At 36.7% G+C, this 11,726-nt stretch overlaps 2 protein-coding genes across 2 annotated transcripts; both read right to left on the bottom strand.

The window, feature by feature from the left end:
- Window positions 1-217: 217 nt before the first annotated feature.
- On the bottom strand, window positions 218-1,156 carry LOC138395831 (olfactory receptor 2B6-like). Its single transcript, XM_069488815.1, has one exon. It carries the CDS (start codon window positions 1,154-1,156, stop codon window positions 218-220), a length of 939 nt encoding a protein of 312 aa, XP_069344916.1.
- Window positions 1,157-10,582: 9,426 nt separating this feature from the next.
- On the bottom strand, window positions 10,583-11,521 carry LOC138395832 (olfactory receptor 2B6-like). The gene has a single exon (XM_069488816.1). It carries the CDS (start codon window positions 11,519-11,521, stop codon window positions 10,583-10,585), a length of 939 nt encoding a protein of 312 aa, XP_069344917.1.
- Between the last annotated feature and the right edge of the window lie 205 nt (window positions 11,522-11,726).

The following is an 11,726-nucleotide window of genomic DNA, read 5'->3' on the forward strand; positions in this document are numbered from 1 at the left end:
TTTTAACACGTTTTCAAAAACAAAAATGCCCACACTGGTGCATATTAGCCAAATATAATCTCTGCCTAACATGCTTATGAAGAATATCAGAAACAAGACATATTTTGAAAGAACGTGTAACATGAGATTTGATTATGAAACAAGAATGAGTTATCAGAGAAACTCATATGAGCCAATGCTAATTATTATATAACTACATTTGATATCTACCCAACTATCACTTGAAACTGAAAATGCTCCTCACCAGGTGGCTTAATGCCCCCTTTACATCCTTATTCCTCAGGGTGTAGATGAAGGGGTTGAGTGTAGGAGTCACCACTCCATAGAATAGAGCCATGAACTTGGGCTGGTCCCTTGAAATGGAGGAGGGGGGCTGAAGGTACATACTAATGGCTGGCCCATAAAATAACAACACTACAATGAGATGGGAGGAACATGTCCCAAAAGCCTTTTTCCTTCCCTCAGAAGATTTAATCTTAAATACAGCATGTCCAATACTAGCATAGGGAGCAAGAATTAAGCATAGTGGAACGGCTAACATAAAAATGCATACCACAGAGAGCGTGAGCTCATTAGAACCCTTTTCACCACAGGAGGTCTTTATCAGAACAGGAATCTCGCACACCAAGTGATCCAGTTTATTTTGACCACACAGTGGCAACTGTAATGTAACAGTGGCCTCTGAGACAGCATAGGTCACTCCGCTCAGCCAGACGATGGACACCAAGAGGATACAGATGTGCTGATTCATGATGAGGGTATAGTGCAGAGGTCTGCAGATGGCCACATAGCGATCAAAGGACATAAGAGCCAGGAGCAAACATTCTGTGCCACCCATTATGTGAAAGAAATAAAGCTGAACTGCACACCCCATATAGCTGATGGTCTTCTTTGAGCTTCCCAGGTTAAACAGCATCTGAGGGACAATGCTTGTAGTATAACACATGTCCAAAAGGGAGAGGTTGGTGAGGAAGAAGTACATGGGGCTGTGAAGACGAGAGTCAAACCTGGACACCAGAATGATGGTGAGGTTTCCCATTACAGCCATTGGGTATGTTATGAGAAGAATAACAAATAGAGGAAGCTCTAGCCAAGGTTGGTCAGCAAAGCCTAGTAGAATAAACTCTTCAGGGTGGCTTTCATTCATTAGTGGCATTATCTTCAATTTGTTTTAGCTATAGGAGGGAAGTGCCAAGGAAGTTAAGAGTTATGGGCAATGACAAAAGATTATGCATTGGTTGTCCGCTTATAGAAGGTAGGGAGTAGTAATTTGAAGTCAAAATAACATAAAGGATCTGGCATCAGGTGATCTACTTTCTGTTCATGACACTACAAATTAAAGGCAGTTTTCTTAAGTAACCCAACCATTCTGAAACTGAAATTTCCTCTTCTGTAGAAGTTACTGTGTTTTGGAAACTCCAAAGTAATGGTTTTCAAACTTTGAGTTGCATAAAAATCAGCTGAGGAGGCAGTTAAAATGATGTTTATTGGTTCCTATCTTCAAGTGTCTGATGGAGTAGATGTGGCATGGGGCAGAGGAACTGGATGGTTCATTTTCAGCAACACTGCTGCAAGGCATTAGTGAGATGTTAAGAAAAGTAAAAGTATGGAGGTAGCAATGGTAGAAGAAAAAGCAGGAGAAAACCTAGAGCCATAAGCATCATCAAGATAGCCTTGTCCAGACCCAACTAGTTATTTAAATAATCATATTATCTCCATGGGGAATAAGACGACTTTGAATTTAAATAAACCTACCTTAGCGATTTGGACAAGAAATTTAAACACTTTTACCCATAGTTTTCTCAAGTATATATTTGAAGAGTTAAGCTACAGTGACAGAGGTTTCACCATGCTTGGGAATTTGTTTTTGCATTTATGTGGATTTTTTTTTTTGCATTACTATTTATTAATAGCTCAACCTTTGGGTATTTGGTATTTCATACTAAATGCTAGTTAATTTATCCATCTTGAAGTTATTTTCCTTTCTCAAGTGAGATTATCATCTTGTTGTAATATAAGAGTTTGGACAATTATTAGTGACCCACTGATTGTATGTAGCTACAAATATATTGTTCAACTCCAGGTAATAGCAGTAAGGAGAAAAGCTACTATCCAAATTCAGGCGAAGTAACATTCAAATCTAGAAATTATTTACATTTTCATCCTTTTATGATAAGAATGCTTAACAAAATAGGAATAGAAGGGACTTACCTAAAAATGATACAAGCCATGTATGACAAACCCACAGCCAACATCATACTGAATGGGGAAAAATTTGAAAGCATTCCCACTTAGAACTGGAACCAGGCAAAGTTAGACAAGGCTGCCCTCTGTCCCCATTACTAATCAACATAGTATTGGAATTCCTTGCAAGAGCTATCAGGCAAGAGAGCAGAATCAAGGGAGTCCAAATAGGGAAAGAAGAGATCAAACTCTCACTCTTTGCTGATGATATGATGTTATATCTGGAAAACCCCAAGAATTCAACCAAGAGACTCCTAGAATTGATCAATGAATTCAGTAAAGTCTCAGGATATAAAATCAATACACACAAATCAGAGGCATTCATATACGCCAACAGTCAAACAGAGAACCAAATTAAGGACTCAGTATCCTTCACAATAGCAACAAAGAAAATAAAATACCTAGGAATATATTTAACTAAGGAGGTAAAGGACCTCTATAGGGACAACTATGAAACACTGAAGAAGGAAATGGCAGAGCATGTAAATAGGTGGAAAACCATACCATGCTCATGGATAGGAAGAATCAACATTGTTAAAATGTCTATACTACCCAAAGTGATCTAAAGATTCAATGCAATCCCTACTAAATTACCAACATCATTTTTCACAGATATAAAAAAAAAAATTTTATACTTTGTATGGAACCAGAGAAGACCCCATTTAGCAAAAGCAATTTTAAGCAATAAAAAAAAATGGGAGGTATTAATTTGCCAGACTTCAAACTTTACTACAAGGCTGTGGTTATTAAAACTGCTGGGTATTGGCAGAAGTGCAGGGACACAGACCAGTGGAACAGAACAGAAAATCCAAATATAAAACCGTCCTCATATAGCCATCTAATCTTTGACTAAGCAGACAGAAACATACTCTGGGGAAAAAAAATCCTCATTCAATATATGGTGCTGGGAAAATTGGGTAACCACATCTAGAAGACTGAAACAGGACCCACAGACTACACCTCTCACAACAAACACATCACAGAGGATAACAGACTTAAACCTTAGGTGGGAAATGATTAGAATTCTAGAAGAAAATATAAAAAAGAGTCTTACAGACATTGGCCTAGGCAAAGAATTTATGAAGAAGGCCCCTAAGGCAATCACAGCAACAACAAAAATAAATGAATGGGAGCTGATTAAATTAAAAAGCTTCTGCACAGTGAAAGAAACAGTCACGAGAATAAACAGACAACATACAGAATGGGAAAAAATTTTCACATACTATACATCAGATAAAGGACTGACAACAAGCATCTATTTAGAATTCAGGAAAATCAGTAAGAAAAAATCAAAGAACCCTATCAAAAAGGGGGCAAGAACATGAATAGAAATTTTTCTAAAGAAGATCTAAGAATGGCTAACAAACATATGAAAAAATGATCAACATCTCTAATCATCAGGGAAATGCAAATCAAAACCACAATGAGATATCACTTAACCTCAGTGAGAATGGCCTTTATCAAAAAGTCCCAAAACAATACATATTGGCATGGATGCGGAGACACAGGAACACTCATACACTGCTGGTGGGTCTACAAACTAGTGCAACCACTGTCGAAAGCAATATGGAGACGCCTTAAACAGATTCAAGTAGACCTACCATTCGATCCAGCATTCCCATTATTGGGCATCTACCCAAAAGACCAAAAGTCATTCTATAAAAATGACACCTGCAACCAAATGTTTATAGCAGCACGATTCACAATTGCAAAGATGCGGAAACAACACAAATGCTCATCAATGCATGAGTGGATTAGTAAAATGTGGAATACGTATACCATGGAATATTACTCAGCTATAAGAAATAACGGTGATATAGAATCTCTTTTGTTCTCCTGAAGAGAGTTGTGACCCATTCTATTAAGTGAAGTATCCCAAGAATGGAAAAATAAGCACCACATGTACTCACCAGAAAATTGGTTTCCCTGATCATCACCTAAGTGCACATTTGGGAATAACACCAGCTGGATATCGGACTGAGATGGGGGGTGGAGGGAGGGGATGGGTGTATACCTACATGATGAGTGTGATGCTCACTGTCTGGGGAATGGACACGCTTGAAGTTCTGACTCAGGGGTATGGGTGGGACGTGGGCAATATATATAACCAGAACTTTTGTACCCCCATGATAAGCTGAAATAAAAAACAAAAAGTTGCCCTCTATCACCGCTTCTATTCAACATAGTGCTGGAAGTCCTAGCCAGAGCAATCAGACAAGAGAAAGAAATCAAGGGCATTCAGGTGGTGGCAGAGAGGTCAAACTATCACTCTTTGCTGACGATATGATCTTATATATAGAAACCCCAAAGATTCTGCCATGAGACTACCGGAATTGTAAACTAACTCATCAAAGTCTCAGGTTACAAAATCAGTGTACAGAAATTTGTAGCATTCCTATGCGCCAACAACGTCGAACTGAGAACCAAATCAAAGACTCAACACTCTTCACAATAGCAACAAAGTAAAATACCTAGGAATATAGTTAACCATGGAAGTAAAAGACCTCCACAGGGATAACTACAAAACACTGAGGAAGGAAATAGCAGAGGATGTAAACAGTTGGAAAACCATACCATGCTCATGGGTCGACAGAATCAACATTTTTTGGACATATTCCTTTGTTTTTCAGCTAAAAGGCACATAGAAACAACAAAATCAATTAGCTGAGTGAAGCAGTATTTTGAGAAAATGATTAATTTTTTTTCTTTAGTGGTGTTATATTTCTTGAAAAATCACAATCTTCTGTAAAACGAGGGATATTCAGATGGGAAGTTAAGATAACATCCCAGTGACAAAATTCTGAGTCACTCTGCTAGTCAATTACTGGTTTAATAGTAACAGATTACATTTATAGGTTTACAAAGCACAGTTTCCACATTCTCTGTTTCATTAAATCCTTAAAGGCATCCTCTGAGGTGTTACATAAAGCTACTCAGAGCTAAGGTATAAATTGATTATACACCATCCTATGCCAGAAATGTATAATAACAATAATAAAAAGCTAATAATAATAAATAATAAGGCTAATAGTCATTCCAACTATCATTTAATAAGCCCTGTGTGCCAAACACTCCAATAAGCTTATTATACTCATTAAATCATTTAGTATTCCCCCCTAGCCCTATGAAAAAAGACATTTTATTATCTATATTTTAGGATATTAATCATTCATTCCCATAGTCTACTAATGACTAGGGAGTTTCTGAAGATCAAAAACAATCAATGCTTTAAATGAGGTAGTGAGATATTGAGACTAAGAATTCAGAGTTTCAATATTCAAAGAAAGCGTCTGCACTGTAGGGATGTTTCTTGAATGAGCGTGGCCCCTACACATTACTTAGGCTATAGGGTACAACCTATTGCTCCTAGGCTACACACCTGGACAGAATGTTACTGCACTGAATACTGTAGGCAATTAAAACACAATAGTAAGTATTTTTGTATCTAAACATATCTAACCGTAGAAAAGGTACAGTGAAAATATGGTGTAAGAGGTAAAGAATGGTACATCTGCATAGGACACTTACCATAAATGGAGGTTTCTGTACTGGAAGTTGCTCTGGGTGAGTCAGTGAGTGGTGAGTGAATGTGAAGGCCTAGGTCTGTACACTACTGTAGACTTTATAAACAGTCTATACTTAGGTTGTACTAAATATATAAAAAAAATTTCTTCAATAATAAATTACCTTAGCTAACTGTAACTTTTTGGCTTTATAAACTTTAAAACCTTAAAACTTTTTGACCCTTTTGTAAAAAGAGTTAACTTAAAACACAAGTACGTTGTACTATACATAAATATTTTTTCTTTATATCCTTATTTTATAGGCTTTTTCCTATTCTTAAGTTTTTAAGAATTTATTTATTTTTTACTTTTTAAACTTTTTTTATTAAGATGTAAGCACAAACAGTAGGTTAGGACTACACAGGGTCAGATCACCAACATCACTGTCTTCCACTTTTACATTTTGTGTCACTGGAAGGTGTTCAGGGATAATAACATGCATGGGGCTGTCATCACCTAGGATAAAAGTGTCTTCTTCTGGAATACCTTCTGAAGGACCTGCCTGAGGCTGCCTAACAGTTAAATTTATTTTCTATAAGTAGAAGAAGTACACTTTAAAATAATGATTAAAAGTATAGTATAGTAAATATATAAACCAGTAATTTAGAGATTTATTATTGTTATCAAGTGTTATGTACTGTACATAATTGTATGTGCCATACTTTATATGACTGGCAGCACAGTAGTTTTGTTTACACCAAGCACCACCACAAACACGTGAGTAATTAGTTGTGCTAAGACATCATGAAGCAGTAGGAATTTTTCAGCTTCATTATAGTCTTACAGGACACTGTCGTATATGCAGTGAGTTGTTGACCAAAAAGTCATGCAGTGCGTAACTGTATTCTACAAATTGTACTCTACCCACATTTTAAATAATTGCACTATAGGATACCTGCTTTCTCTTCATTTAACATTGTTATGTTCACCTTTTAGCATTTTTTACCATGGACCATCCTTCAATTTTTTTAAAGAGTAATTTCAAATTTAATCCTCCATGAATTATTCCATAATTCATGCTACCTAACTGTAATGACAATATTCGCTCTGGTATGCCTTTAGCAATTTGTATTTGTTTTATTTGGGATTGTGTTCATATTATTAACTTAATTCAGAGCAGTTTTGTTTGTGAATGGTGATCACACCATTGGCCCTTCATTTCTCTGGATATTTCCTTTACTATTTCTCTAGACACATCCTAGTAGGTGTGACTAATCAATATGATTTAATCATGAAAAATGCTTAAGTTATATAATTCTATCTGTAGCTCTTAAATCCTTCCCAAGCCATTCTCATGTTTCATTTCTTTTATCTCTGAGATTCCATCTGTCTTTTTGATCTACTTAGAGTGATTTTCCATCACTAGTTTACTACATATCGATCTATTTATTCATGAATGTTTAAAGGCACTTAAATAAAATGCCAGACTTTATTCCTGTCAGCATCTTCTTTGTATCTCTACTCACATTTTCATTTTAGTGTTTCCTATTCTTATTTTCTTTTCACCACACACAGTATTTTATTTATATTTATAGTACCTTTTAGCTTCCTATGCAAAAAAAGATCATAAGAAGAAATACAAGTTATTTTTATCTGACACCCAAACATCTGGATGAAATGTGGACAAATCAATCAAGCAATTTTGGCCATATATTTAAAAATTTCACATGACTCGGGTGTCGGGCAGATGTGGGTGGGGAGGGGATGGGGGTATACATACATAATGAGTGTGGTGCGCACCGTCTAGGGGATGGACATGTTTGAAGCTCTGACTCGGGGGGGTGGGGGGACAAGGACAATATACGTAACCTAAACTTTTTTACCCCCACAATATGCTGAAATAAGAATAAAAAAAAAAACCTAGAAAAAAAAGTTCACATGATTCAATGAATGCTTTATACTTCTTTTGGTTATTTAGTATTTGTCAGATACAATATTTATTGAAAGTTAAATGATTTTAAAGTTCATTTAAGTAAGAGACTGAGAGAGTGCTTAATTACAAAGAGAAATCTAGTTGCTTCCTAGAGCCACTGGACTAGTTATTTCCCAGGTTTAGAACAGGCTCCCTGAAATGAAATACTGTCCACCTTTCAAGTATATATTAGGCTCTATGATCTACACACATTTCAACCTTGCCTAAGAATGCATGACCTTTCAAATCGTGTTCCTTATTACTCACCTTACTTTGATAAATATCCTTCAATAAAAATGAATTATGAAGGAAATACACTTGAATTTTTCAAACTTTCAGAGAAGGATAGAGAAACTGTAGTACACAGATGAGCACTTAAGAATTAGCTTCACAACTGTTAGTTTTTCAATTGACATAGGGTGCCAAAGAGAAAAAAAACATGGGTTAGGAAGATTACAGTGGCAAATATCAAGAATCCTTTGTGGGATGTTATTTGTATGCTATTCCTGAGACCTCTTGGGCATTGTTTTCAAACAGGCCATTTATCCTTATCCCAGATGAGGAGTTAGTAGAGAAAGTTCCCTGGGACAGAGCTCTCTATGGAAATGCTGCTTCTGTACAATCAGTTGCCTACTGAATTGAGCTTGGTAGCAAGTATTTTCTGTTGTCAGATATATTTCAAAATAAACTGATTCAATTTCCCAACACACTGGATGCCAATTTTAAATAGGATACACGTAGCTATCAGATAGTTTGAATAAATGATTCTGAGGAATTTTAGTGAAAGCTCCATGAGTATCTTATGTCATTAATTCTCAGAATATCTCACAAAAGATTTATTCTTTTTCTAGTGGTAACAATGAAAAGACATAAAATGAGTTCGTAAGAAAGAAAATTGAAATGAAAAGTGATCTTTCCAATAAGAAGGAATTAAGTGATACTTAAAAACTTCAAAATATCTAATGCTTTTGTAACAAAAAGATGGAACAAAAATTTTTTTTTCTCTCTCACCATGCCTCAATACCTACTCAAAATTAACTGTATAGAAAGGATAAGAATGGATTAGGTTGTTTCCACATCTTTGCGATTGTGAATTGTGCTGCTATAAACATTCGGGTACATGTGTCTTTGTCATAGAATGACTTATGTTCTTTTGGGTAGATGCTCAATAATGGGATTGCTGGATCGAATGGTAGGTCTACTTAAATCTGTTTAAGATGTCTCCATAATGCTTTCCACAGGGGTTGCACTAGTTTGCAGTCCCACCAGCAGTTTATGAGTGTTCCTGGGTCTCCACATCCACGCCAACATGTATTGTTTTGGTACTTTTTGATAAAGGCTATTCTCACTGGAGTTAAGTGACATCTCATTGTGGTTTTTGTTTGCATTTCCCTGATGATTAGAGATTTTGAGCATTTTTTCATATGTTTGTTAGCCATTCTTATATCTTCTTTTGAAAAATTTCTATTCATGTCCTTTGCCCATTTTTTGATAGGGTTGTTTGGTTTTTCTTACTGATTTTCCTGAGTTCTTTCAGTTTTCTAACTTTTAATGATACAGATTTTGAGCATAATTTGCATTCAAAATTTACATCAATAAAAAAGATACTTATGTTGTTTCCTGAAGTAAGTTGTTTTTTATTTCAGATATACAATTTATTTCTCTCTCGTACTGATTCTTGCTGTTTCAAAAGGTGTTCCTGCGTGTCCATTCCCTAGACAGTGCGCATTGCACTCATCAAGTAGGTATACACCCATCCCTTCCCCCCAGCCCCCACCTCTGTCCAATACCCAATTGGTGTTATTTCCAAATGTGCACTTAGGTGATGATCAGGGCAACCGGTTTGCTGGTGAGTACATGTGGTGCTTATTTTTCCATTCTTGGGATACTTCACTTAATAGAATGGGTTCCAACTCTCTCCAGGCGGGGATGGGGGTGGGGGGAGGGGATGGGTGTATACCTACATGATGAGTGCAATGAGCACTGTCTAGGGAATGGACATTCTTGAAGCTCAGACTCAGGGGGATGGGGGGGCATGGACAATATATATAACCTGAACTTTTATACCCCCATAATGAGCTGAAATTAAAAAAAAAAAGGTGTTCTTGGCTGTTCCAATTTAGGCACAGAAACGTTTCCAAGTTATGGTTCATTATTAATATTACTTTCTTGTTCTCTCACTGATTCCAAGGACTCATGTTTATTATATTTAAAGGGAATGTTAAGAAACTTGTCCATTCTTTTTGTCCCTTTATTCTATTCATTGCAATATTTAGATAAATTCTTCAGCTAAAAATACAAAATCATGCACATTTATTCATTAAATAACACTTATAATGAACAATGGATTTTTAGGAAGAACTAGCATCTGTACAAATTGAGGTTGATAAGCTTATGAGACTCATTAATCTTCTAAAGCATGGAATGCTTCACACTGAGTGCCTGGTGTAGCCACACTTCCCACAGAGACTGGGACAACTCTCAGAGCATGATGAAATATTTCTCAGGTGACTCTGATAGGAGTCCCATTAATGAATGGTTGCCATGCTATTTTTACAGCAATTAGCTTAAATTCATTCACTTATATTAATATTTTTTACTACCTAACACAGTTTCTATTTCATTATATACCAACCAGCATAGAATTATTTTAACACATTTTCAAAAACAAAAATGCCCATACTGGTGCATATTAGCCAAATATAATCTCTGCCTAACATGATTATGAAGAATATCAGAAACAAGACATATTTTGAAAGAACATGTACCATGAGATTTTATTATGAGAAAGAAAGAGTTTTCAGGAAACTTATATGAGACTATGCTAATTGTTATATAACTTCATTTGATATCTACTTAACTATCACTTGAAACTGAAAATGCTCTTCACCAGGTTGCTTAATGCCCCCTTTACATCCTTATTCCTCAGGGTGTAGATGAAGGGGTTGAGTGTAGGAGTCACCACTCCATAGAATAGAGCCATGAACTTGGGCTGGTCCCTTGAAATGGAGGAGGGGGGCTGAAGGTACATACTAATGGCTGGCCCATAAAATAACAACACTACAATGAGATGGGAGGAACATGTCCAAAAGGCCTTTTTCCTTCCCTCAGACGATTTAATCTTAAATACAGCATGTCCAATACTAGCATAGGAAGCAAGAGTTAAACATAGTGGAACGGCTACAATAAAAATGCAAACCACAGAGAGCGTGAGCTCATTAGAACCCTTTTCACCACAGGAGGTCTTTATCAGAACAGGAATCTCGCACACCAAGTGATCCAGTTTATTTTGACCACACAGTGGCAACTGTAATGTAACAGTGGCCTCTGAGACAGCATAGGTCACTCCGCTCAGCCAGACGATGGACACCAAGAGGATACAGATGTGCTGATTCATGATGAGGGTATAGTGCAGAGGTCTGCAGATGGCCACATAGCGATCAAAGGACATAAGAGCCAGGAGCAAACATTCTGTGCCACCCATTATGTGAAAGAAATAAAGCTGAACTGCACACCCCATATAGCTGATGGTCTTCTTTGAGCTTCCCAGGTTAAACAGCATCTGAGGGACAATGCTTGTAGTATAGCACATGTCCAAAAGGGAGAGGTTGGTGAGGAAGAAGTACATGGGGCTGTGAAGACGAGAGTCAAACCTGGACACCAGAATGATGGTGAGGTTTCCCATTACAGCCATTGGGTATGTTATGAGAAGAATAACAAATAGAGGAAGCTCTAGCCAAGGTTGGTCAGCAAAGCCTAGTAGAATAAACTCTTCAGGGTGGCTTTCATTCATTAGTGGCATTATCTTCAATTTGTTTTAGCTATAGGAGGGAAGTGCCAAGGAAGTTAAGAGTTATGGGCAATGACAAAAGATTATGCATTGGTTGTCCACTTATAGAAGATAGGAAGTAGTAACTTGAAGTCAAAATAACATAAAGGATCTGGCACCAGGTGATCTACTTTCTGTTCATGACACTACAAATTAAAGGCAGTTTTCTTAAGTAACC

Source organism: Eulemur rufifrons, chromosome 15 (genome assembly GCF_041146395.1).
Source record: "Eulemur rufifrons isolate Redbay chromosome 15, OSU_ERuf_1, whole genome shotgun sequence".
In the NCBI taxonomy this organism is placed as follows: Eukaryota; Metazoa; Chordata; class Mammalia; order Primates; family Lemuridae; genus Eulemur; species Eulemur rufifrons.